This window comes from Protomyctophum parallelum (assembly GCF_964188405.1).
Source record: "Protomyctophum parallelum genome assembly, chromosome: 6".
Taxonomy (NCBI): domain Eukaryota; kingdom Metazoa; phylum Chordata; class Actinopteri; order Myctophiformes; family Myctophidae; genus Protomyctophum; species Protomyctophum parallelum.
In genome coordinates this window covers 10,455,526-10,483,333 of record NC_139701.1, presented here as the reverse complement: position 1 = coordinate 10,483,333, position 27,808 = coordinate 10,455,526, and the positions used below count along the sequence as shown (strand labels likewise).

Genomic DNA, 27,808 nt, shown 5'->3' with positions numbered 1-27,808 from the left:
GTTTTATAAACCAAACGATTGAGCACATCAACTTTCAGCTATTCTCTTAATTCAACACATTCAAGGGAAATGGTATTGACCCCAAAGATCTCCTTAATTACCATATAAAACGTTTTCCCCCCTTGCATCAGAACATGCCTTTATAACAAATCCAATCTTATATGGAATGGTATTTAGAGTTTAGGTTGGGTTGACAAGGGTGTCGGGCGAGAGAGACACACTGGAGAAATGGCACACTATGATTTGCCCACAAGTTCATGTGCAACACAGTCACTGTTCAGTTAAAGCCTGTGTCTGTTAAACAGCAACATACTATGCGTGCACAGGACAGAAAGAGGGGGAGGCAGTTTGTTGTCATGTCTGTATATATATATCTTTTGAGGTGTGCAACCACTCCTATAGACAGCTGTGTGTCTCCCTGGGTCTGTCCAAGCACGGAAATAGTGTTATAGCGTCTGTTCACCAAGTGTCACTGTTGCACAGACACACACAGGCCAGGGAAGAGGGCTTGTACAGTACAGTACAGTACAGTACAGTACAGTACAGTACAGCACCACTCACTTGTGACGGGTCTGATTTTTATGTACCTTTGGACTGATGTGGAACCCTGTCGAACATAATTGACACAAGGAATTAACAATAACTATTCTTTTAGCTATTCAAGGTTCCATTGGAGAAAGAGGGCCAGGTGGGTGGGCCTATCCTGGCGCCAGAGGAAATCAAAACCATATTTGGCAGTATCCCAGACATCTTTGAGGTTCACTCTAAGATAAAGGTAAACTTCAGCATTCAAGAGGTTTTATTTGTCACATGCTCGTCACATCTATGTGTGAACTGTGGAAAAGGAAACTTTGTAGATGGAGTAACATGAGCTGACAGGAATCTAGTACAAATGTAATGGCGTGGGGTTAACATGTGTGTTGTTCTTACATGTTGTGTTTGTTAACGTCATCAGGCTGACCTGGAGGAGATGCTGACAGACTGGTCTGAGGATAGGAGTGTGGGAGACATCATCCAGAAATACGTGAGTGAATTAATTGACATCTCTAGCATACCTTCACATGGCGCTTTTATTTAACAAGGAGTGCCACCAGCTGTGTCAAGTTAAAAAGAAAACGAGGAAAAATACAGATGTATACACATTAATCGCAATTATCCTCTTATCAATTAGTACACAATTTTGCTTACGCGCAAGTTAAAAGTTATTAGTTGGTGACGTTCCAGCTTTAAAGCATGAGAATTTGAGGAACCAAATTATTTATCTTCTTTCTAGTCAAGGTGAAGAAGCTTTTATGAAATTGGCATGCACAAATTGGTTGAGAAATGAAAAAAATAGATTAATGGCCATGAAATAGATAATGGAGGCACCTAGTAAGCTGGAGAGTGGACAGTTAATTAAAGGTAAAGCTATTAAAATAAATACCCTTTGAGATATATTCAGATTATGCAAAGATGAACTAGTTGTTGGACTTGGATGGACTTTTGTTTTCAATCACTAAATTAAACAATTGTGTTTTATTTAAATGTATATACAACAATATACATTACATTGTTTTCTTGTGTTACTTTTTTTAGTTTAGTCACGACTGAGAGTGAATTGTGTCGTACGTGGAAAATAAAATACAATTCTGCTGTATTCAGCTAGAGACCAATCAAAAGAAAATAGAATTCATGTCAAATGCTGTTTCAATAAAGGCTTTAGTTTAGTCCTTACAGAGCGTAATTGGTTATTTTGCTGCGGCCAAAACCTGCTCATCAATCTTCCTTACCCCAACTCACCTCTGTGGTTGCAGCTGTAGGCAAAACTGTAGAATCCATTCCTTGGGCATAAGATGCAGCTCTCTACAGCTCATAGTTTTTTTTCCCCGTTCATTGTTCTTAAGGAAAGACACAAGAATAGAAACTGTTCACACTTATCTTGCCCAGCCTCGGCAAACTTATTTTTCTCAGTAGCATTATTATAGCACTAGACTCTAGAGATCAAATGAAGGGCTGTGGGGTGAGGTCTGGGCATGCAGCACAACAGATAAGCATGTAAAAAGGTTCCTTTTGAATTTACGTTGAGATAAGATGAAGAAAATGCCAGCACTCATTTCGGCCTGTCTGGCCTTCCTCAGCGTTTTTGTCAAACGCTGAGGAAGGCCAGCCTATAAGGATTTTGTTTGAACCTGGAGTGCTGCGGGTTGTCTGCTACGGTAGTACTTCTCTCTCCTTTTGAATTTACCACATAAACCCAGAATTATTTGCTGAAAATATAGCTATATTATATATCTATATCTACAAGCTCACCATGCGTTGCATGCAATGCATCATACATGTGCTATTTTTATACAATCTGTTATGACATGCCAAGAATATGGATGCTAGGGTTTACGTGGTTCAGAGCCTGTGATGTGGCAGTTGACGTACTATTGAGTCCTTTTTTTAGCCAATTGTATTGCTTCTAGCTTTTCTTTTATCCCATGATTTTGTAACCCATTTTTCACCCCTGTGTGAATTATCTAATGTGATCCTGGGCTCTAGACACCCTCCGCCATGTAGCCTAGTCCCCATATATGGGGGACATGGGGAGAGCAACGGACTTGAACTCATGCTTCCTTCATGCATGAGTGTCCAAGTCGCTCCTTTACACCTGACAGGGGGGGGGAGTTTCCTTGGTTGGACGTAGCGCGTGGAAGGAACAAGTTATTCCAATAATATTGGCACTCATATTATGAGTGCCGCGCTACGAGCTTGTAGGTCTGCTATTTTTGAAGAATAGTGGCCAAATACAGATAATTCTGGGGGTCCTTGACAAGAAATATTTTGAGAACCACTGATATAGAAACACAGGTATTTCAGAAAACTGTTGAAATGTAAAGAGAAACTAAACCTGGCAAAATCACGTGCAATTATGGAGGTGGAATATGGCACAAAAAATACCTCTTCTCACTGAGCTACACAGGGAACGGAGTCTCTACCCTCACAATGTTACTGCTATGCTCTGTGGGCTAAGATTAGTCTCTTCTGGCCAGTGATGGGCTAGGCTGAAGAAGAAAAGATACAACCTCATTCAAAAACAGATGACTGTGAACTCGCTCTTTTAGGAAGTATAAGATTAGATATCCCTTTCCTGTGCAGAGGTCCACATAAAAGAAACCCACTTATCTCCTTCTGACTCTCTCTCTCTTTCTCCTCCCCAGTCCAAAGACCTGGTCAGGTGTTACCCGGCCTTTGTTAACTTTTTTGAAGCGAGCAAGGAAACCATTGTCAGGTGTGAAAGACAGAAGCCACGCTTCCACGCTTTCCTCAAGGTAGGATGTGAACGTGTATGTGTGCATGCGTGAAAACAAGGGATGTGTAGTTAGGGGCACAAGCCACACAACTGCATGTGTTGCTTGACAAGCATGGTGACATTTTCACAGAACGGTTCACTCGTCGTTATCTACAATTCTACAATCCCTTATGCCACTTTAAACGGATGTTTCTTTGCCAACACAAGGAGTTTATCAGTAAAACATTGCATTAGTTTTCTCCAACACAAGTTTATCGTGGCCAATGACCATACATTTAGAGTAAAAACTAAAGACCATACATTTATGCCAGTCCACACAATATATAGCCCAAATCTTCTGAAGCCTTCAAGCCAAGCAATCGCACTTACTGTACATCACCCCAAGTCTACATCATACAAAGGGAAATAGTTCTGTCCCAGCGTCTTTCATTGGTTCTGTGAAGCTGTTATTTTTGTAATTTCCAAATAGTTTTAAATAGTACTTTTAGCCCATCCACTGAATTTTATGTCACCAGACGACGTATCAGTAGATTTAGATCTTTGATCATCTGGCTTCGCAGACTATTAGGATCTCAATCCAGCGAACCAAGCGTAAAGTTCTGAACCATTCAGTTCAGCTCTGTGATACTCTGAACACCGGTTGACTACCAGCCTAACATAGTAGAACCATTCAGTTCAGCTGTATGATCGTCTGAACACCGGTTGACTACCAGCCAATATAGTAGAGGGAGTTGACTGACAGGGAAAGCTATTATCTGGCTGGTGGCAATTTCATGCCTTAGTTCTCATCATCCACTGCCAGTTTGTTTCACCGTTCTGTTTCTCTCCCTCTTTTTCTCCTTCTAGATAAACCAGAGCAAGCCGGAGTGTGGCAGACAGTCCTTAGTCGAACTTCTTATTAGACCCGTACAGAGATTGCCGAGCTTGAACCTCTTGCTCAATGGTAAAACAGACAAAATCCCTGTCTTTTCTGAGATAACAGAAGCATCCATAATTTTACAAGTAACCATACACATCCAAACCTTTTGTTGAGCAGAATATTGTGCGCAAGACATTTCCTAAGAAAGGTCCAGTGAGATGCATGGCATGTTCTTAAAGTGCATGCGTACATTTCCGACCCGTTTAACTCTAATGATAACTGTATTAAAACATATATTATAAAGGATACAATTATTATAAATTAACTTCTATATTATACAGCTGTAGAATTGAAGAAAACCCAGCATCCAATTATTTTTGCATCATGTCGGCAGTCAAATGTGCGTAAGAGTGCTCTTTAGTGCGCACAGAAGATTCTGTTCATAACCAAGAATTAATCTCAAGTAAGAAAACATTATTATATATCACATTTTTTATTCTTAAAGGACCACTTTTCAACCAATAATTGAAGATGGGTTGAAAAGTGGTTAAGAATAATTCTCCATTGATCGTTTGCACTAACCCCGCTATCAGTCGTTTCCCATCGTGCAAGCTGCAGCGCTCTGTCGATTTATATTTATTTATTTATAGTATTTTGTGTGCTTTTGATTATTCAGTCATAAGAGAATCTCTCTTCATCTGTTCCTTTTATTGACTTCTCCACTCAATTTTATTCTCTTCCTCCTTCACCACATCTTTCTCTCTCTCTCCTTTGCTCTTACACTCTCTTCATCTGCCCCCTCCCTCATCACGACATTAGACATAAAAAAGCACACGACGGATGACAACCCAGACAAGATATCTTTGGAGAAAGCCATCGATGCCCTCAAAGAAGTCTTGACGTAAGTTACCGTGACCGTATCTGTGATGCCTTGGCTGATGGTTTAGCGTTATTTATTACTATGGCCATTTCTCAATAACTGTACTGAAAATGTCATCAGTGACAGGCAAAGTACTGTCTATGACTATTTCAAAAGTTTGCATCTAGCCAAGTTCAGTCCAAATGCCTGGAATGGATGTATATTTGTTGAGTTGGGAGGTGACTTAAGTGAACCTGGGACAATCGAGTATCCCAGAATGCATTTTCACCAAACGGCAGCAAAGTCGGAGGAGAACACTCACTACAAATGTGTGAAATATGAATGAATGTTGTGTCACAGAAGTTTAGTTTTAAGATTTATTTTTGGCAATAGTTTATTTGTTCAAACTTCAAATCTGTGTTTATTTGCTTCTAATAAACAGATGTTATGCTGTTGTGTTTTGCCAAGTCCTGTAAAAGGCACACACAGTGATTGACCAGTACATTCACTTTGATTGGCACTTTTTCATGTCAAGGACCCCCAAATTGATACTAATTAGCCCGCGGACCCCCATTTTAAAAGATATGCCAGGGACCCACATATAAGAGAACATTTTTACGCCTCTAGCAGTGATTCTCAACCCGTTTAATTTCAAGGACCCCCAGTTTGACATGCATTAGTCATGACCCCATTTAAATAGCATTTCTATCTATGGGACCCCTATTTTATATTGTAAAATCAATGTTAATTTAACTGAGTGTACAAATAGAACCAAATGGTCCCATTAGGGTCCATTTGGTTCCATTTGTACATTGAGTTACAGACCCATAAGGATCCATTTGGTTCCAAACTATCATTTAGCTGGGGACCCCCTGGAACTCCCCTATGTACCACTGGGGGTCCCTGGACCCCACTTTGGGAACCACTGAGTTAAGGGCAGTCCATACTATCTACGACCATCAAACTTTTCGTCGGAAAGCTCCGGTACAACTACAACATGACGTCACTCGCAACTTCTGAAACCCATTCCTCAGAATATGATGAACATATGATGTGACTCTCCGAACTCTACTTCAGAGAAGAAATTAAAGTCTGATCTTTCCGACGAGAAAGATCCTTTAGACTTTAATATTCATCACTTCCATCCTAATTCTTTTCTCTCTGTCCCCAGCCACATCAATGAGGCCAGGAGGATGACAGAAGGCCAGAAGCAGTTCTTTGATGTGGTGTATGAAGTAGACGGCGTTCCTGTAAGTTAGAACATTATTGGATTGTTGGAGTATACATTGTTTGGGCTATTCATATATGGGCAATTCTAAGCGAGTTGAGGTCAAGCAGCATTCACTCCAGGAGACTCGAGAGCAAATAGCCATGGCCGGGCTCACAGACTTTGCTTCTTGTCTGACAGGCAGTTGCTCCATCTTCGTTACATCCACATAGAGAAACTTTATTTTCAATATTCTGTAAGTTCCATCCTTGTTTTCTGCAAAAATAAGCGTTTTTTTCCTTCTAAATAAATCCTTTGACTGAAAAAAAAGTAAACAACGATGCACTTTGTCATGAAAACACTCTTTCTGGAGCACTGCTGTTTTTAGATGCTTTTAAGAGAATCTGTTTATCAAGGGTTGAATTGGAGGTTAGTCCCTGTGAATGACTGATTGGCGAGAAGTGCACGTATCCGCCTGGGTGACGGCAGACTGCTGGTGCTTTGGAATGGGGTCAACATATGGAATGAATTCTGTACTGGCCATATATAGAGCGTGTCTTGAGTGTACAGGGTTTGATGAGGTCAGATCAACCTTCAGGAGTGTCGGAACAGGAAGGACGGGTGGGGAAGAATCAACATACAGAATGTCAGAACAGGTCAGCTCCATATATGGAGATCTAGGTGATGATCCAGTCTTCTCCATGTATGGTTAGATGAGGTCGGCGTTGTGATCTTCATATATGGAGACGGCCATATATGGTGGCGTGATGCCATGAGGCGTGACCATATATGGAGGTGTGATTTCACAAGGCGTTATCATATATGGTGGCGTGATGCCATGAGGCGTGACCATATATGGAGGCGTGACCAGATATGGAGGTGTGATGTCACGAGGAGTGACCATATATGGAGGCATGAGGCGTGACCATATATGGAGGTGTGTTGTCACGAGGCGTGACTATATATGGAGGTGTGATGTCACGAGGCGTGACTATATATGGAGGCGTGATGCCATTAGGCGTGACCATATATGGAGGTGTGATGTCACGAGGCGTGACTAACGGATGGGAGATGCAGGTTTTCATAGTAAATGCAACCTACGGTCATGGTGTCAGAAATGCCATAAAAGCCTCAAACTGATTTCCTCAAACGGTTGGCTCAGAATGATAATACCTACACATCCATCATGAAACCTTCAGTCATGACATTTTATTCAGCTTTTATTCCACGTAATCTCTCTCTCTTCTGCAGGCCAACCTGCTGTCCTCTCATCGCAGTCTGGTGTGCCGTGTGGAGACCATCGCTTTGGGAGACCAGCTGTGTGACCGTGGTGAACAAGTCACACTCTTCCTGTTCAACGACTGCCTTGAGGTAACGGTAACACACATACGCACACATACGGACAGTGGTGCAAAAATAAAGTGTATAAAGACAATGTTTGTTGACCAAATTTCTCTCACTGACGCCCTGCCGGACACCCATCCATCCACTGCGCTCTAGCAATTTTCCCACTGCCGTGCCAGGGTTTAGAATTCCCCGAAAATAAACAGTGTGAGCAGTGTGACGTAGACTCTGTCTAGATGTGAGCCCAACCTCTAGTGAGATAAAAAACCCTGCAGATTGTTTCCTCATCGGTGTAACCTCCATTCTGTGTTCCCTCTCTAGAATAATGTTCCCGAGTAGGTTAAATTATGTTAAAGGTAGGGTAAGTGATTTTCTTTGGTTAAAATAAGTGTTAAAAAGCTCTATATTGTGAGTCTCCATGTCTCCCCAGCTTTTTATTGAACAGAAAATGCATTTTCAGGTCTGGATACCAATTTTATCCAAACAGGAATAGAGAACTCAGTCAGGAGGATACAGATTAAACAAGTGGAATTGTAAATGAAGAAATGAGCAGACGAAATTGGAACTGGAACACTGTTAAAAATTTAGCTGATATATGGCTACTTTCTTCTGATTGGCTGAAATGTTGTCACCTACCTGGAAAAAGTATTTTCTGTTTATGTATTATTTATAAAGAGCTGGAGAGACAGTGCAGAGACCCCTGTTATTGAACAAACACTATAGTAGTGCTGCACAATTAATATAGCACTAGTTGGCTGTCCAATTCATTTTAGTTAGTAGTTAATCGTGTTTTTTTTTTGTTTTTTTTTTAATAAATATTTTCATGGAAAAATGAGAATTGTGAAAATGGAGATTGAATATTCTGAAAAGAATCGTGCAGCACTACACTATAGCAATGAATACTATCATAATATATTCATTAACCTTTTAACAAAAAAACTGTTTGTTACTTTAAAACCTAAGAAGTAAGAATATCACTTAACCTACCTTAACAGTTTAACGGCTTAACCCGTGTACCAAGCTATTTAATCCATGTTTTCCCCCTGCGTAATACGCTAAACCTGCTTTTTGTTTTATGTGTTTAATTCGCCGTTTTGTAATAATTTTAAATAAATATTGGTGTTTTGGTGTTTGTCACGGACCTGGTGACGAGGCGGACGCGTTATGATGACGTAACCGGAAATCATCCAACCAACTTGCAAGGGCTTCTGGGAAACTGAGTCCAAATGCATATCTTAGCTCACTTTGCTCTTTGTCTGTGACCCGGATCACGGAAGTGGCTTTTTTTTGTCGGCTCGATTACAATAAAAATCATTGGAGTGTTTTCAAGCGGATTTTCATGGATCAAAGGCGCAAATACTTCGGCGTTATGCTCCAAAGGTAATTAAACAATCCCGGCAGCCTCGGTATATGTCATATTTTAATATACATTAAAGCCCTCATAGTGTTAAAAATCGATTCTATGTAGCCAGAAGGCTAAACTTCATTAAACACTCCTCGTTTGCCTCTGCCACTCGCTCAGTATAAATATCTTGGTGACTTGAGATGCTTTTAAAAGGGGGAGAGAGAAAGTGTGAATAATTTATGTGGACAATTTGTCGTTGCTGACACAGGTTGTGTGTTTGTGTACGTCTTAATTAGCAAAAGGCTGGCATTGGAACAGGATAAGCATTCAAGAAAGAGATGGGGTTGGAGGATGATTCAGGAGCATCAGTGTCCCCTCCTAATGAGCTCTGTCTGTATGGCACATGGACAGAACACACACGCACGCACGCACACACACACACACACACACACACACACACACACACACACACACACATGCATGTCAGTGGTGCTCAACCTTTTTCATGTCAAGGACCCCCAGAATTATCTGTTTTGCTGCCGACCCCCATCTGAAAATATGTTATCAAAGATTTGTGCCACATTTTCACGATTTTTCAAAAATAGCCGCGCTATGAGCTTGTAGATCTGCTATTTTTCAATAGCTAAAGTGTAACATAATGCTTGAAACACCAAGAGGGGTTCCCGCCCAGAATGGGTTAACCTACTTCATCAATGAACAATGGTATGTGTGTCTTTAATTTATAACGGTTCAGCGTTCAGACACAACGCACGTCGCACACGCTAATTATCCTGACGTTAATGAGTGGGATCTTTCACTTGTGAAGCCCCCATTGATTTGATGCCATGTAATGCTTTATGCGTCACTATATGATGGTGTTGTACACCGAAAATAGCAGATTTACAAGCTCATAATGTGAACACACACACACCCCGGTAGGAAGAGTGGTATCACCAATATTTCTACATGAATGAGGAATGAGGTAATTGGCCACCATTTAAAGGGCCATTTCACCCATAAAGTGTCTTTAAAAAAAACAAAGAAAATCAATGGATTTAGGTTTAGGCAGCATTAGCAAATGTTTCTACAGGAATATGCTGTGGAACATGCAAGAGATGTTGGTGTAATATTAAGATTGTGCATTTCTTTAGGAAGCTAAGAGGCCATGAAAAGCACTTCAGGGCTTCTTGTGCCAGTTGAGAAGATTGTCCCCCGACACACACGCACACACATATACATTAAATTCAAAGAAAGCCTGCACACATCTGTGAATCAATAACCTCAAGAGGAGGTTGGGGGCGGTGGAATTTGCAGCGACTTAATACCACTTCAGTAACTTGAGTGATTAGCAGAGTGAGTGTGTCAGCTTGAAAATACATTGACTTATTTTAAGGTAATTGGTAAATGAGAGTCGGCGAGTACGATCAGCTGATAAGCTGTCAAACGGGGGTCAACAGGACTGATGCACGCACAACTTCAGTGCCCTGCCTGAGCCAACATAATGTTTCATTTATATACCTCTTTGTACATTTTTAATTCCTACAAATCTCTCCTTCATAGTGTCCTCAGTGTAGGTCTAACTCAGAGAGTGGTGTGTGTGTGTGTGTGTGTGTGTGTGTGTGTGTGTGTGTGTGTGTGTGTGTGTGTGTGTGTGCTTGAGCAACCCGGTCTCACCCAAACACGGTGAAATAGCACGTATTGGTGTTTGGGTGAGATTGGGACGGGCTCGCTTGAGACTTGCATGTCGCTCTGTCTTACTGTTAAGACACAGACCGATCATGCTTACTGTTGTGCGTGTCCCCCCGCCCCCCTCCCCCCAAATTAAACCTTGTTTAATTAGTTATAATTTTAAAGACTGTCCCTAGTATAAGAACACAATGGTGAACTCCTCCTCCCACCTCTGCTTCACCTCCTGTAGCTCGTTCCTTCACACATGAGCAGATCCATTGGATCTTCCTCCTCCGCCGTTCCAATAACAATATACCTGCCTGGCACATCTGAAGGCAATGGGAGGGAGATGACACTCTTGATTGGCTTCATTCATGTTGTGTCTAAAAGGCACGCATGGCTAATTAAGAGATTAAATATAAACCTCGTTATGATGAGCCCAGATAATAAGCTGTTTTTGCTAAAGTAGTGTTGGACACACTCTAAATGCAGATTGTTTAAATCGTTTTAATCGTTAAATTGACTGACTGTTTTACTGCGTAAGGATAACGAGTCCTAGGAGTCCTGGGGCCCGTTCCACGAAACTTGGATTAGAGATTAAGTCGGGCTTTAACACATATCCTGGTTTAATATATCCTGGATCAGTGATTAACCGGTTTCATGAAAGCTGGTTGATCTTGCCAGATTAACTTAACCAGTTAACCTGGATATGTTGAGGCTTGATTTGGTTTCATGAAAGTGATGCTACATTAGTTACCATGGAAACTAATGCTTTGGATTTAGCCTGCTCCGGACCAGGCTAACAGCCAGGTTTAACCTAATCCTGATGTCTTTACTGTTCATTAAGCAGTCAAACTGATCACAAACCAATGATGTTTTCCAGATTTATTCAATTATTATGGGTTTATGTTGCCTTATTTGTATCGGTCTGCATTAAAGGATTAATTTAAGCACTATATAAAATCAAATAACCAAAATATATAGGCTGCACAACATCATGACAGCTTGTGAGCTTGTAGATCAGCTGCTTTTGGTGAATGTTCCCCATGAATAGGTTTGCTGTCGTGCAAGTGCACGGTTAAGAAGAATTATTATATTATATTATTATTTTATTTTTTTTGTAAAAGTGAAAACCACTAAATATTAGTCATTGTTTTACAAAATATTACCATTGTAACGTTTCACCCACTACTAGTCCTACATACTTACACCTAGAAACCCCATTCAAACCTATTTAGGTTCATCCTACGGTGGACATGTGTGCCTGAAAAGGAATCTTTGAAATGTTTCATAGTTTTAGAAATATAGTGCTTTCAAATTTGAGACATTTATAGGCAGATAGTGGCACTTCAAAAAATCACTTTCACCTAGAAACTCCATTCACACTTTGTAAAATTCAGCTTACTGTGGAGACACATGCTGGAACTTTTTACTTTGAAATGTTTTGTAGTTTCTGAGTTATTTAACTTAAACGCCCAATGCATTCTCAAAGGCAATAGCACAAACTTTGGCATGCTACATGAACCCATGACCCTCACCAGTCTGGCCCCTGTCTGGACAACAACCCCCTTCCCCAAAGGTAGCTCCCTCAGAGGAGGGAGTTATGGCCAAATATCACAATGCGACAATATCATTATGCTTACATTATTAAGAATTCTGTTTTAAGTTAATAGTAGTGGTAAAATGTAAACTATATTGTTGGGGTAGTTAATCATTCAGTCTATCCACTATTGAGAGTATGTTCTCTTTAATTACAGCAGCAGTATTTATTTTAGAAGCTTAAGTCCTTGTATCAGTAAGTCTTGAATAGATTAGTAAATATAATGAGATGTACAGAAAAGGGCTGTAATGCAACTATTAAGGATTAATAGTTGGATTAATAGCCTTAATACCCCATGAAGAAGAAGGATCAGTAAATCTGTGATCCACATAATGGGTCTAGAGCAGGGGGGCAGTCAGACAGATATTTTGTGAAGCCACTAAGGAAATCGTAGTTCATATAATGGCCTGTTGTGGCGCTGTCATTGGACCCAGAAAAACCCATAGCCCCATAGAAGTCCATGTATTTGGGCCCAACTTCACCTAGATTGTATTACCTTAATAAACATGGTCATGAATACTTTCTGCTTCCAGTCACTAGTTTAAAGTCTCATTTCTAATGTCATAATATTCTTTTTGGAAAATTATGGTCCCCATAAAGTCGCGTATGTTCTGAGGGGCATGGCTACCGTTAGTCTATGATCGGGATTCCCCTCCCACTCGAGTCAAAATAAAAACCAACGGAGAAGAAGGGGGGAAGTCCCGCCTCGTTGTCTGGGCCAGCCAATGGCCAGCTGGGCCAAAACGGAGCTGTAAAGATCAGGATTTTAAAAGCCTGGCTTTGGCCTAAATCCTGGATTAGTTGATCCAAGTTTCGTGAAACAGGCCCCTGGAAGTTAGTGCTTAGATTATTGTTTGCACGTGTAATGTTTCTGTGTCTATATTATAGCTGAGCCATGACGTCTCCATCCATGTTTGTGCTTCTGCGCAGATTGCTAGGAAGCGTCACAAGGTGCTGAATACGTTTAAGAGTCCAGTGGGGCAGACGAGACCCCCACCCCACCTCAAACACATTGCACTGTGGCCTCTGTCTCAGATCCGGAAAGTACTGGACCTGCAGGACACCGAAGGTAAACCAACAAACGCACAGACCACACGCATAGGCACAGACCGTACACACACACGCACAGGCACACGCACGGGCACAGACTGCACACACACATGCACAGGCACAGACTACACACAGGCACACGCACAGGCACAGACTGCACACACACGCACAGGCACAGACTACACACAGGCACACACACACGCACAGGCACAGACTACACACAGGCACAGACTACACACAGGCACACGCACAGGCACAGACTACACACAGGCACAGACTACACACAGGCACAGACTACACACAGGCACACGCACAGGCACAGACTACACACAGGCACAGTCTACACACAGGCACAGACTACACAAAGGCACAGAGCACAAACACACGCACAGACACAGACCGCACAGGCACAAACCACACACGACCACACGCACAGACCATACACAAACATTTAATCAACACCCCAAACGTACTCGCACGCAAACACACACACTCACACACGTGCGTGCGCCCGCCCCCCAATGCCTCAGTTCTGCACGCACGCACACACACCTACCTCACCCCCACAGATGGAAGTCATCTTCATAACCGCATGAGGGCATGCATGTTTTCAAATGAGGGCGGTGTGTGTGTGTGTGTGTCTGACACTGTCTGTTTGCAGCACCTCCAGCTCTTTGACAGGGACAAACACGCCCTGTCAATGTTCACTCTGGGTGTTTGGAACACACAAACATAGAGTAAGAATACAAAGGGCCGCACACCAATTTCAGCTCCCAATAATCTTTACTTGTTATTGGCAGCTGAAATTGGTGTGCAGACGTTTTTATTCTTACTCTATGACTGTCTTTGATCCGGCACCCAGCCTACATAGGTAATTACTGTTTGTACAGCCTCTTTTGCTACTGGAACACACAAACATTTTTTTGGACAACAATGGACTGTCTCTGTCTGCTGGCGTCCCTCTGTTTCTCATCTCTGTGTTCTCACTGTCCAACAAGTCTTTCTTTTCTCCCTGTTTTAATCCTTTATGTTGTGCTTTTCTCTCAACACACTTGGCACCACAGTTTTCATCTGGTTTTGTATCGCTCCCTCAATCTCTTTCTTTATCCCTCCCACCTCCCTCCCACCCGCTTCCCCTCTCACATTGTGCATCTCTCTCTATCTATTGTGGTGTCTGCACGGTAAAATGGAACCAAATGTGCAATCTTGGGGAGTTAAATGAGCTGTGTTGTTGTGCTCTCTCTGCTCTATTCTCCAGACTGTGTGAATGCGTTTGCGCTGCTGGTGCGTCCTCCCACCGAGCAGGAGAACATGCTGGTGAGCTTCCAGCTGACCGCGGAGGAGACGGTCAAGAGCACCTGGCTGCGCTCGCTCTCTCGCTGCGTCGCCAACACCATCTGCAGGGCCGACACTGTGAGTGGTTCATACTTTAACCCATTTAGACCTGAGGACGATTCTAAACGGTTTAAAAAAAAAAACCTATGTTTCTATGTCAGTGGTGCTCGACCTTTTTCATGTCAAGGACCCCCAGAATTATCTGTATTTGGCCGCGAACCCCCCATCTGAAAATATGTCGTTCCAGGCCCCCCAGAAGCAAAGATTTGAGTTAAAAACGTTCACTCTGAAATAATATATATTCAAAGATTTGCGCCACATTTTCAAAAATAGCAGATCTACAAGCTTGTTGTATGAGCTTGTAGATCTGCTATTTTTCAATAGCTAAAGTATAACATAATGCTTAAAACACCAAAAGGGGTTCCTGTCTAGAATGTGTTAAAATAAATGCTTGTTTACTGCATATCCGTGAGGTATGTCTCGTGTTATTAGATGGAAACAAATCAAAGTGGAAAGTAGTACAATGGAAATGTTTAATTTCTATTGTATGTGTTCAATACATTACTGAATATGAGCATACTATGATACCAAGTAGGACTAGGAAGTGGGAGCAATATAATCACAAACAAAACTGAAACATAATGTTGCATAAGTGAATGCATTATTCTGCCCTCCTAGAAAGGTATGGCCTTGGTCCCTTCGTAACCCTTCGTCGGTTTTAGACCTTTCCAAAAAAAATAAAAGCAACTACAAAGGCACACATTCCCTGAGCCCAGGGAAGGTCTCATTACAAAATAGTTCCCTGGGAGTGAATTAAGAAGCCTAGCCACGTGTAGCACTGGAGCTGCCTCTAAATCCGACCAGTCCAAGTCAATGAGCGGAGGCTTGAGGGGAAAAAGGATGGGGGTGTGTGGGGGTAGAGTTATGGTAGCCAAGTTGTAATGGGCCGGCTGAGCTTAGCAGTAATTGAGTGGTCTCGACCGACGCATATAATTCTGTTCATAATTAAAGAGCAGCGTGATCGTCATCAGCCAGGAGGATCTGGAGGTGAGCGACTGGGCCACCAGTTGTACTCTGTAGAGTCGGCAGCAGGGGGCGATGTTGGCCTCTGGTCTGCCTGGCAGCACACAGCTGCAATCCTAATGCCGTTTTCACTGGGTCAGTGCTGCACTGTGAATACCAAGGAGTCAGGACCCTGCTTGTTAACCCATTCTGACCTGAGATCAGATTCTAAAAATGTCTATTACATCCTGACAGTTTCATTATTAACCCATTCTGACCTGAGATCAGATTCTAAAAGTGTCTTCGATTTTTCAAAAATAGCAGACCTACAAGCTCGTATCGCGCCACTCGGTGGCGCGATATGAGCTTGTAGATCTGCTATTTTTAAATAGCTAAAGCATAACATGATGCTGACACCAAAATGGGTGCCCGGTCAGAATGGGTTAATAGTGGACTGACTGCAGAGAGGAGGGGAAGGCTAGAGAGCAGGGAATAAAGACTGTGTGTGTGTGTGTGTATATATATATACAGTACGTGTACTGTACATCCCCTACAATACATCTCTCCTAAAGCAAACTGCTGATTTATTTTTATGTGAATTGAATTCAATACTTATGCTGATAAAGACTGATCACATGTATTTGATTGTGTTCCTTTGTGTTGGTTCAAACCCAGGAGGACATTATCCAGTGCACAGATCCTGACTCTCTGCAGGTGAGCACAAAGGATGTGGACAGCACCTTGAGCAAAGCCTCCCGAGCCATCAAGAAGACTTCCAAGAAGGTAACTAACAGTTGGGCCAGTCGAAGTCAGCATTACAGTGTTCATCGCTCAAAATGCTTGTTCTCTGGGTCACGCCCACCACCACCACGGAGTCTAGCGGTTTGGATTATAGGGTGCACGATCTGCCGATACCGATATTATACGGATTATGCTGCCTTCAAACATTTGAAATACACAAAACCAAAGCGTAATATTTCACATTGCGTCATCAATATCTGTGAAAATAATCTGGATTCTTTTGAGACCGATCCGATGCAGGTATGGCATTTTCATGGCCGATTTCGATTGCATCACTAGTTTGAATCCAACAATCCGATTTGGCTGAGAATCTGTACGGACACAATTGGCTGTGTATGGAGGAGGGAAGCTGGGAAGGGCGGGCGGGGGGTCTTTGTTTGCTGTCCATACTCCTATGGGCAGGCAGTCACCTGCTGTCAGTGTCAAGTAGCGCGGAGATGCTACGTCGACCCAACGGGGGGTCGTTGCATGGCAGGGAGCCAGTAGCTAGAGTACAACAGCTGTGGGGAGGCAATAATTGGCATAATTACTAAATGGGGAGGGAAAAACTGTGTAGAAATGTTGTGGCTATAATATATTTAGAAGAGGGGAGAAGAGTTCTCGTTGAATAATAACGTTGGACAAGAGGCATTCTCATAGAATAACACCAATGTTAATTTTTTTAGTTTTTACTGTACGCCGCTGGCTGGCAGAGCCGAATAGACACAAACACAAGTAATACATGATATCAGAGTTGTCTCCCATAAGTAGTTTAAGTAACCCATTTTGGTCGGGAACCCCTCTTGGTGTTTTAAGCATTATGTTATACTTTAGCTGTTGAAAAATAGCAGATCTACAAGCTCTTAGTGCGACACTGAGTGCCGCGCTACGAGCTTGTACTGTAGGTCTGCTATTTTTGAAAAATTGTGAAAATCTGCCTCAGAGTGAACATTTAAACTCAAATCTTTGCTTCTGGGGAGGTCCCTGGAACAACATATTTTTAGATGGGAGCGGAGGCCAATTACATGTTGTTTTTGGGGTCCTTGACATGAAATATTGAGCACCACTGATACAGAAACAAGGTTTTTCAGAAAACTGTCAGGAGTTTGACGACGTCCGGCCTAAATGGGTTAAATACTGTTGTTAGCAATCTCGCATACTATACACATCAGAACAGCCATTATTATCTTCGGCCTGTGTCCGAAGATAATAACGACAGAATCAGTCATGGCAAAACTCTTAGTCTTAGTGATAGACTTACTCTAGTGGTGACTTGTGTGTTCCTATGTGATTCTAGTGGTGACTGGTGTGTGTGTTCTACTTCCTAGGTCAGCACAAGGACTGTCTAAAGAGGAAAGGAAAGAAACATGCACAGTGGGCTATATGCAGCCAACACTTCCTCGTTCAGCTTCCTTGGTCTCAACTGCGCATGTTTCTTTCCTTCCATGGAGCACCATGTGAGCAACATGGCGGCGCCCTTACTGTCTTCGTGTCCCGTCCTCTTTAGACAGTCCTTGGGTCAGCAGTTCCCAAACTCTTTCATGTCAAGAACCCCCAAATTGACACTGATGAGCCCACGGACCCCCCATTTGAAAAAAAGATATGCCAGGGGACCCCCATAAAAGGTTTTGACTGCTCTAGCAGTGATTTTCAACCCGTTTAATTTCAAGGACCCCCAGTTTGACATGCATTAGTCTACAGACCCCCATTTAATGTCATTTCTATCTCTGGGACCCCCAATTTATATTGTAAAACCACTGTTAATTTAACTCTGAGAGTGTACAAATAACGGGTCCATTTGGTTCAATTTGTACACTTTCAGAGTTACAGACCCATAAGGGTCCATTTAATTCCTATCTCTGATTGAGCTAGGTACCCAAGGGAACTCCCTCAAGTACCCCCACGTGTCCCCGGACCCCACTTTGGGAACCTATGTCCTAGGTGACGAGGGTGTTCTCTTTCACAGTGTGTGTGTTCTACTTCCTAGGTGACGAGGGCGTTCTCTTTCACAAAGACTCCGAAGCGGGTTCTCCAGAGAGCGTTCATGGCCGGTAGCACGCCAGACAGCCCAAGGCTGACGTCTGAACACCGCGTGGGCAGCAGCGCCACTTTGACCGTTGAGTATTTCATTTTTTTCTCTCAATAAGTAATGTCTTTGTTAACTGTCTGTGTAACTGAAAAGAACACAATTTGACATATAGGCAGCATATTTGATCAACTTGAAATACGTAGATAAGTCTCTACGTAGTTTAACAAACAAACAAATCCATCTTTCTGATTATCATAGATCTGCTTGACACAGAACGTTCGGGGTCCTGTTATGGCATCGTGTTATAAACTTGTGTAATGTCATTTATATTTTTCCTCACCGTGCTAAAGGTTTTTTTTTTTTTTTTTTTACAAAATGATAATATGACAAGATGGTGGCTGACTTTCTTTCCTCCTGTTAGAACAAAATGTAATTCAGTTGTTTGTTCACCCGTCAATCAATATATACCGCTGAGGCCCTCATGGCCATCTGGCTGTGAATTTGGAAACAATAAGGTGCATATTAATGCAAGCTAGTTGATCCATCTGCCCGTCATCCGTCTTCATTTCCTTTCTGTCCCATCCGTCCCTTTTATCCCCTTGAATCTCATCCAGCCATTGATCCCTGCATCAGTCCATGGACGAGTGCTTTTCATACGTTTTAAATGTGTTTGGTTGAAAGCAGCTTTTGGCGTTCCATGAGGCTGGGCAAACAATGTAGTTGGGGCCGATTCATACGACATACTGTTACAGACATTTCTACAATGTGACGTCAATTGAGGTTCCGGGGGGGGCTCTTCGGTGCTACTGAAAATCTCTGACAAGCCGAAATCATCTCGTCACTACAGCGCCGAAACAGCAGTAAAATAGGAATATGAATCGGCCCTTAGTTCTGTTGTCGTTTTTTTGGCACTGTTTTGTTGAGTGGATTCATGAGTCATGCGTACAAACAAGTGAGTCAGCTTTGAATTGACCTTTCCCCCTAATGCATCCTAAATGTCAAATTGTGGTGTGTGTGTGTGTGTGTAGGCCATTTTGCCTTGTGTGTAGGCCAGTGTTGCTAATTCAATCCCCTTTTCTGTTAATGTGCAATATTGCCAAAATGTTCCACATCTAGGTTGCGTATGCATTATGTATGCGTATACTCACCCGTTCCATCAAAGCATTAGTTAATAATTTCTAACTACCACGAAACACTCAAACATGGAGCTTCTTTTTAAGAGGCTAAATTAATTAGATTTACCTGCTTACTGGCCCGGTGGTTGGAGAGTAATGTCTTAAAATGGTTGTGATGGCATGAGGTCATTTTTATTGTCTTGGTTGACTTGCATAGGGCAGGCTACAATGATTATCTGATGGGGAAACGCCTCTCACTGCTCTTTTGTTGAAGACGGTGTTCGACTAAATTAAATCGACTATTTTAAATTGCAGCAGTTCAGGGGAATACAAGAGTAGTCCTATAATTACTGTTTTCATTATTGATTGTTCAACCATAATGTTGAAATAACTTATTTAATGAAAAACTTGAAGCAGTAACCTGACTGACACACAAATGTACGATAATAAGAAAGCCTGTACGAGGGACAGTTAAAGAGCATAATACTGTACAGGTCCACTTGATCATGATCATGTTCAAGGGGTCTTGGAGCCTAGTTTATGTAAGTATAATGATTAGCCACATTATTTTGCTGCTAATCATTCATCTCAGCAACATGGAAAGTATTGGAGCAATTAAGTACCATGATGTTACACATTGTCTATGTCTGATCGAAAACATCTTCATATCATTTTAAAGTTACAACTTAGTAAATTCACTCAGCATTATCAGTTATTGGTATTTGAAGCACTTGAAAAGTATGAAAAATCATTAAGCGGTTTCCTTTTGGACGTCTCTCTGACCCTGTCCTATGTCTTCACTCTTCAGATCTGCAGAACTCTATTTATACCTCTCCCCTGGTTATATTTTTATTTTTAATAGTTATTTCATAACCTCACTCTTTTCAGGTTGAGATGCCAGAATGATATATATATATATATTGTTTCTTCTTGAGCATTCCCTATCTAAGCTGATGGGCGGCGGTGGCTCAGGGGTAGAGTGGCTGGATGGTAACCGCAAGGTTGCCAGTTCGAACCTGGGCTCCCCCAGAGCATGACACTGAACCCCTAATTGCTCCTGATGTGCTGGTTGGTGCCTTGCATGGTTTCCGCCGCCATCGCTGTATGAATATGAATGTGTGTGTGTGTGAACTGTGAATTGGTGAATATAATGCACAATCTACAGTATGTAAAGTGCCTTGGATAAAGGCGCTATATAAGCGGTGTTTGTGTGTGCATCTCTTCATGACATGTCTACTCTGTACCCTCTGTGTTTGTGTGTGCATCTCTCCATGACATGTCTGTACCCTCTGTGTTTGTGTGTGCATCTATTGTTCCATAATCCAGATCATGTCCCGCTCCGCCTCTACCTTCAGTCTGAATGATTCTACCAAGAGCAGTGCTGCGGTGCAGCGCTCTAACTCTTTGGACCATCCTCCTGTCAGAGCCAGGATCCCCGTCTGTAAACGTGCCCCTGACAGCCCGTCCCCGAACCCCACGCTTAGTCCTGGCCCTCGCCACAGCCCGTCCCCAAACCCCATGCTCAGTCCTGGCCCTCGCCACAGCCCCACACCTGACCACGCCAGGTCACCAGGTCATCGCCCTCGTTCCATCTATCACTCTAGCGCCAGCTCAGATCATCCCAAGTCCATTCTCCATTCACCCAGACCCAGTAGTACCAGAGCCCCTTCTGCCCAACAACCAGCTACCTTTTCATCCCATCCCAATCACACAGGTTACATCCGTAACCTGGCCTACCCCACCTCCGCCAACCCTCGCCCAAAATCCATGCATTCTGCCAGTCTAAGCCTCAGACTCCCATCTTCTACAGCGTTTCTCCACCCTAACACACCACCCCTCCAGAGCTTGTTTCTCCACCCTCCTCCCCAGAGTTTTAATTCCTCGAAGGGCAGACAGTCGTCTGGGATAAGCATCCCTGTAGTGAGCTTTGAGCCTGTCAAGAAAGCTCTGGCCAGTCCCCGCAGGGAGACTCAACTCTAGGCCACTCAGCGAAGCTCAGCCCATGCCAGGATTCTGACGTGAGCATATCTTTAATATGAGCGACGTTCAACTGGGAGTGCACTGATGAAATAAAAACTAAAAATCCAATGGCTATACCAATTCAGAGTGCTAAACATGAACTAACATCCGATACCAAGTACAGTCTAAAATGTATTATGGAAGGACAAAGAATATTGACATGATCCAATCTCTCCACAGTACTAAAATATCAAATTGAGCTTTGAATTGCTTGGTATTAGATTTTAGTCATGTAAAGTTCTAATCCACTTTGTATGGTAGCCATCACCTAGGTGCACTCGCTAGTTCCAAATCAAATCCTTAAACCATCGCAATAATAGAGCAGTGTACATTTTCAAACCAAATTATTAATGTACAGTATAATCTTGCTACTGATCCCAGGCTTATTAAAACATGTTGGGTCTTGTAATATGAGGACCCACCAGCATTAAGCCGTTAAGTCAAAAATGGTTGCTTTGTTTTGTTGTGCCTTAGTCTGAGTAACAAGTTGAACAATATTTTTCAAGGCTTGATTTGGAATAGGTCAAGTTTATGCCGTTTGTATAAACCAAGTGGTGGCTGGGTATCCACAAGGTGTTGGTGGTTGCTGTTAATACTAGGCCATATTCAAGAGTGCACTGCCTAGTCTTCTTTGCACCTGGGAGGTCTTTGACCACATGGTTTTCCCCTGTATAGTGGATAATTGTAATAAAAGGCATACCTTGACATTTTGAAGATCTCATTGTATCTTTGCCAAGTGCCCCCTTTTAACTGCAGTTGGCTTCTCACTTAGTCTTGGGTGTGGGTTTGTGGTTAACTATGGTTATCTGTCGTCTTAACCGCTTACAACAACTATGCTCCATATACACATCAGCCATTTGACCATTCCCAAAATGATTGAATCCTAAACCTGCCCTGTCTGACATGATGCAAGCAATTCATTTTCCTGATTCTGACAATGACGAGCTTTGCTGGGAAGCAGGGGATGTCCTGTGCACAAATTAGGAAAGCAGCTAAACAACTCTAGTATGTAGTGTACCTGTAACCATTGGCACACAGCGCTACGTTGTAACGAGCCCCTTTACCTCATTTTCAAGCAGCTGAAGCTTGTCAATGGCTTGATGACGCGGTAATAACAGCCATGTTGGAGCAGGGAGATGGCTAGCCCTCCAAGCAGAACCCAAAGTTTCTGACATTTTGTTCGACCCAGTCCATGGGGTCCTGTTGCACCACTACCATGCCACCTGGTACGCAGCCATTCTTAAACATAAACAACATGTTTAGCGCCTGGCCGCGCTCTGTGACGACGTTTTTCCGTGTGAGGCTTTCTGAATATGTAAAGTATAAGTACCCATACATACCGCTGCGAATATCTCCTGTGGCGCGGAAGCCGTTAAGTATTTTTAATATATGTTTGCCCGAATTGGAAGCTTGGATTAATCTCTTCCTTCCTTGTTTATTGACACCTCATTGTACCGCCTATCTGGCTAGCTAGTGGCGCTATAGCTATGACAGAGCAGATCAGAGGCAGGGACTAGCCGCACAAGCCAACCGCACACCGGGAGGCGGTACAATAAACGGTAAACAAACAAGAAGAAATAAAGCGACCAAATCGGTCAAACAAAGATTAAAAATACGGCTTCCGCGCCACAGGAGACATTCGCAGCGGGATGTATAGGTACTTAAAGTTCCCGAATTCAGAATAACTCAAGCTAAAAAATGCCGTCACACGCCGCAGATTCAATCTTACGCGTTCTTAATACTTCCGCGTTCTGGAATTCCCATACGAAAATATAGTTCTGACCAGGGACCCAACATAAAACTCATCAAAATTTCAGAAAAGCTTTATGTAGGGTCCCGAAAGGGGCTAGGAGATGGCTTAAACATGCAGGGCCGTGTAACTCCAGGAACATGGCTGTTCACCAATCACCACTGCCTTACAGAGGCACTGGCCCGTGGGTCCTCTGCAGTCAGCCATGACGGGCACACACTGTTACACATGCCACACTCGCTCTTGTCACTTCTTGGCCAAGTCATCGTATTTGGGGTCTGAGCTGACTCTGGATGAACATTCAGCTGTCAGCCTTGCACTTTATCCAGGAGCCCAGCTGACACGCTGCATGGGCTGACTCCTCCACTGCTGTAATAGAAGCAGGAGTACACCTTGTGTGGATGGGCTGCCTTTCCATGAGTGATACCTCTGCTGGTGGCGTCAGCTAGGTGGCAAGGCCTACAGCCTTCAGCGTTTGGTCATGGCACCAGCGAAAGCATCTTTACATTGGTCAAAACAGACACAATCTACTTTGTGACGGTCATGGAGCTGAAGTTCTCTGCCTTTCACAGCTTCCCAGAGAGTCATGGTTGGTCTCAGTCACCTGCCGTTGCCGCAATGACTGTCACTTAAGTCTGATGTACGGCCTATAAAGCTGATGCTGTGACAGCGTCTGAGCGTTGTGACCAGCCGATCTTAATTTGCACCACAAAACCACACAACGTGGTATAGGTAGACGTAGAAGTGTAGGTTTTAGTGTTGAGAGAGAAAGAATGCCCCAACCGGACATGGATACAATATCACTGGAGGCGGGGAGTACTCTCTAAAAGACAAACACTGGGATGAGCAAACATTCATTAGCAAGCATGCCTTGTTATGGCAAGTGTGTGTAATGAGGGTCATATGTTTAGCATTTTGACCAGCGCTGCGACGCTGCCCTTTACCCTGTGCCTCCTCCCAGGGAAATCCGCAGTGTTAATCTGCTCATTCACAGAGCACTCCTCACATTGTCTCTGTAGCCTCACTGAGCTATATTAATGTCCATTCAGGTTGAAGGCAGAAGAAATGGATCATAGGAACAATCCTCCTTGCCTATTCCGGCAGCCCCTCCGGGTACAAGCCCCCCCGACCCTATTCTCAGGGGTTCTTATAGTCCACAGTTTGACGGCATAAAACGCTTTACCCGCCATTTAATCAAATATTCCACGCTGCCGAGATTGTTTTATTACCTTTAGAGCATACGCTGAAGTATTTGCAGGTTTCAACCACGAAAAATGTTCCGTTGGCTTGTTATGATCAGACGCACCAGCGGCCATGACAACGCGATACAAAACCAGAGAGCAGAGCAAGTTGTAGTCTAAACAAACGGCCCGTCCACTTGCATTGGGCTCAATTTCCCAGAAGCCCTAGCAGCCCAGAGGTTGACTTGATTTTCCGGTTTCGTCGTCATAACCTGACGGCCTCGTCACCAGGTCCCGGATAAATCTGCTGTTTCTTTTTAATTATTTTAAAACGGCGAATTAAACACATTAAACAAATGTCGGGTATAGCGTTTTACGCGCGGTGGAACCCTGGAATTAACAATTGGCGGCCGTCAAACTGTTAACAGAGACACTATACTAAATGTTCATACAAGGATATATTCTAAAGATAAGGGCGACACACACATAGTTACACCAAGTACACATTCACTGACATAGTGACAGTAAGCATGGAGAAGTCAGGTCAGCTGTTTGACAGCTGCAGGAGTGTCTGACTCACATTGAATGACATTGACACATACAGAATAATATAGTTGGCATTCTAAAATATCCATTACAGTTTGTGTAGGATCCATTCAGTGGATTTCATTAATCTTCCAAAACAAGAACAGAGGGCAGGAAGAAAGTGCTTCTGTCTCTTGGAAAGAACCGCTGTATACAATTGCAATTGTCTTGACAGAGGTTGCACTCTCTTGATTCGTTCACAGCCGAGGTTTGGCTCTGAAAGCACAGAGGCTGTGCGTGTGTGGCCGGCCGTGCTGCTTAATTATAATAAGACTGGACACATAAAATGGCCTTGTGTTCACAAATTGCTCATGCTCACATCCTCTCACGCACACTTGACAGTCTGCTGAGAAGCCTACTTGACAATCAATCTCGCACAGGCTTTTAAAAGCTCACCTTGGAAAAGTCAAGATATGTTGTGGGACCGTCACATGGCTGAGTCAACCTCTTTCACATCTTTTGATTCTTTCAATACCTCGATCACATACTAACTACACATTCCGGTGGTTCAGAAGTACTTTATTCTATTTACTTATTTGTTTACTTTTGTTTTTTTTGCCCACTCTTCTATATCCCCATCTCTACTGTTCCTTCTATCACCCTCTATTTTTTTTCAGGCCATCCATTCACCATCTATGGTCAATTTACCGTCCATGTTTGAGAGGAAGTACCACACGTTCAGCCGATCCACCACCCATCTTTACTGATCTCCTCGCTGCTGTGGACAAGCAGCAGTGGGCAGGACAGCCAGGATGGCACATGCTTCTCTGGACTGCAGTCGATTTGCAAAATCTCAGAACACTAGACACTGGTACTGCACTGTACTGTTAATTTATCTTATGCAACATAAAATTGAAGGATGCTCTCGTCTTTGTTGAAGGAATACAGCAACTGGAATCTATGTCTACCACGTTTCTTTGACTGGTACTCTTCATTTCTCACAAAAAAACATGTATGACATGTGTTTGAAGATATTCCACTCCTCTGCTCAAATGTTTTCCAGTTTATTGAATTGTCATTTCAAAAGGTTTGCCAGCTCACCCAGGCTTTGGTCAGACAATGGTTTGAGTACAATTCAAAGTTTATTCCTTAAACAAATGAAGGATGCTGTGTACATGTATATATATTTACGATGTTGGCCTTGAATATTCCTTGCCTTTTTGTTTTAATTATTAACCGTCTCAAGAATAATTAGCAAGGGTATATTATTATATTCACTGACATTTTATAATATATTTTAGTGGTTTACTTACTTTCTCCTAATTAAAATTAATCAAATTAATCTCTTGTTTCAGCTTTTATAAAGCTCCTGTTGTGTTTTATGTAGGTTTTGCTAGAGATGGTGATGATACACAAAGCTACCCATGGTCTTATACACTTGATATTATATAATTATATACTTTTTATATGTTCTCTCTCCTGTCTTTTTGTTTGCCCGTAGGGTTAGTTGTGTTAGTTTAAGCTGCATCACAGTGCATATTTATTCTTTATTCTCTGGAATAAATGTTTTAATTTGGTTTTATTCTTGTGCTACAGTATTTATGTACATATCTTTTTGTCTGTCATGTCCAATTGCCCGTTATTGCATGGAGTTTCTTTTAATAAATGCACCTCAAAGATGAATAATCTTTTTTTTTTACCCATTGTTTATATTGTCACTTCTGTTATGGATTAAATTGTATTTTACTACGTTACACATTTGTACAAAAGTATGCATCTCGCTATATATATATATCACACTTCAGTGATGCTTTACGTCTCGTTCCTGACCGCATCACTGTCGTGGCAATAATCACGTTAAACCACACATTACATTGTGTAATATTAATTCATTCAACATTTTGATCACTAGGATCATCTTCAGGAATTAATTTTACCCATATCAGAAACTGTTACTCAAACTGACTCAAACACCAGCCTTTGGGAGAACGCTATCATGGAATATGTATACAGCATGTGGTTCAAACAAGCTAAACTAGTAACGTACAGTACAGTTTTCACCTGGATTCACCACCAGGTGAATAATGTGGTTTATTGCGACCAAAGGTCGCAGTGACTGGAGTCGTGCATTTCCCGTCAGTGTGTTTATGGTGCCCAGGTGAGGTCTCGTGACATCAGGGATGGAGATGTGGAGACCCTGATGTCATGGTAAATGTGACCTGCTGTCGCAGTTAAACCCATATAGTATATGGAGATCCCTGATGTCATCAATATTGGCCAGTAATTTCTGACCTCAAACCCTTAGATCTCCATAATATGGATATATGTCAGAACCTGTTCTGACATTCCATATGTTGATCCTTCCCCATCCATCCTTCCTTTTCCTTTGACTTATAGCCTAAGTGTCCATTCAAATTTCAAACTCTAGACGGGGCCTCCACCAAAGTTATTACTGCAGCCGGCGAAAACGAGTTCTCAACAGGCCCGGAAATTAAGGCTCGGCCCTACCTGGGCCCTCATCAAACCCTGTACTCAAGAGAATGTCCCCGCTACCACCCTTAGATCTCCATATACTGTATGGAGCGGAGTGACCTGTTCTGACATTCCATATGTTGACCTCATCAAACCCTGTACACTCAAGACCTTATATGGCCAGTACAGAACTCATTCCATGTTGATCTGACCCGCCATGCCAAGCGCCAGTGCTCGCGCAGCAGTCTTCCGTCAACGAGGCGGATGCGTGCACGCGACCTCGATGGTCGCTTCTCGCCCTCAGGCGTCTTACTGGTTTATTAGACTTATTAAATCTGCCTCAGTCACAATTAATGACGTCGCTGTCCTTTGGACAATGAGACATTAGTCTGCA

The 27,808-nt window shown here is 42.7% G+C and overlaps 1 protein-coding gene across 3 annotated transcripts in view; it reads left to right on the top strand.

Annotated features, from left to right (window-relative positions):
- ect2 (epithelial cell transforming 2) overlaps positions 1-25,818 on the top strand; it is a 50,544-nt gene extending 24,726 nt beyond the window's left edge. For all 3 annotated transcript variants that reach the window (XM_083766973.1, XM_083766974.1, XM_083766972.1), the window contains 12 exons: positions 656-775; positions 956-1,024; positions 3,183-3,293; positions 4,121-4,217; positions 4,953-5,034; positions 6,164-6,242; positions 7,451-7,570; positions 13,087-13,225; positions 14,465-14,619; positions 16,219-16,326; positions 18,311-18,439; positions 25,620-25,818. In XM_083766973.1, the coding sequence (XP_083623099.1) occupies positions 656-775; positions 956-1,024; positions 3,183-3,293; positions 4,121-4,217; positions 4,953-5,034; positions 6,164-6,242; positions 7,451-7,570; positions 13,087-13,225; positions 14,465-14,619; positions 16,219-16,326; positions 18,311-18,439; positions 25,620-25,709 (1,299 nt within the window). In that variant the 3' untranslated portion in view covers positions 25,710-25,818. The remainder of the gene's footprint in view (positions 1-655; positions 776-955; positions 1,025-3,182; positions 3,294-4,120; positions 4,218-4,952; positions 5,035-6,163; positions 6,243-7,450; positions 7,571-13,086; positions 13,226-14,464; positions 14,620-16,218; positions 16,327-18,310; positions 18,440-25,619) is intronic.
- The last annotated feature ends 1,990 nt before the right edge of the window (positions 25,819-27,808 follow it).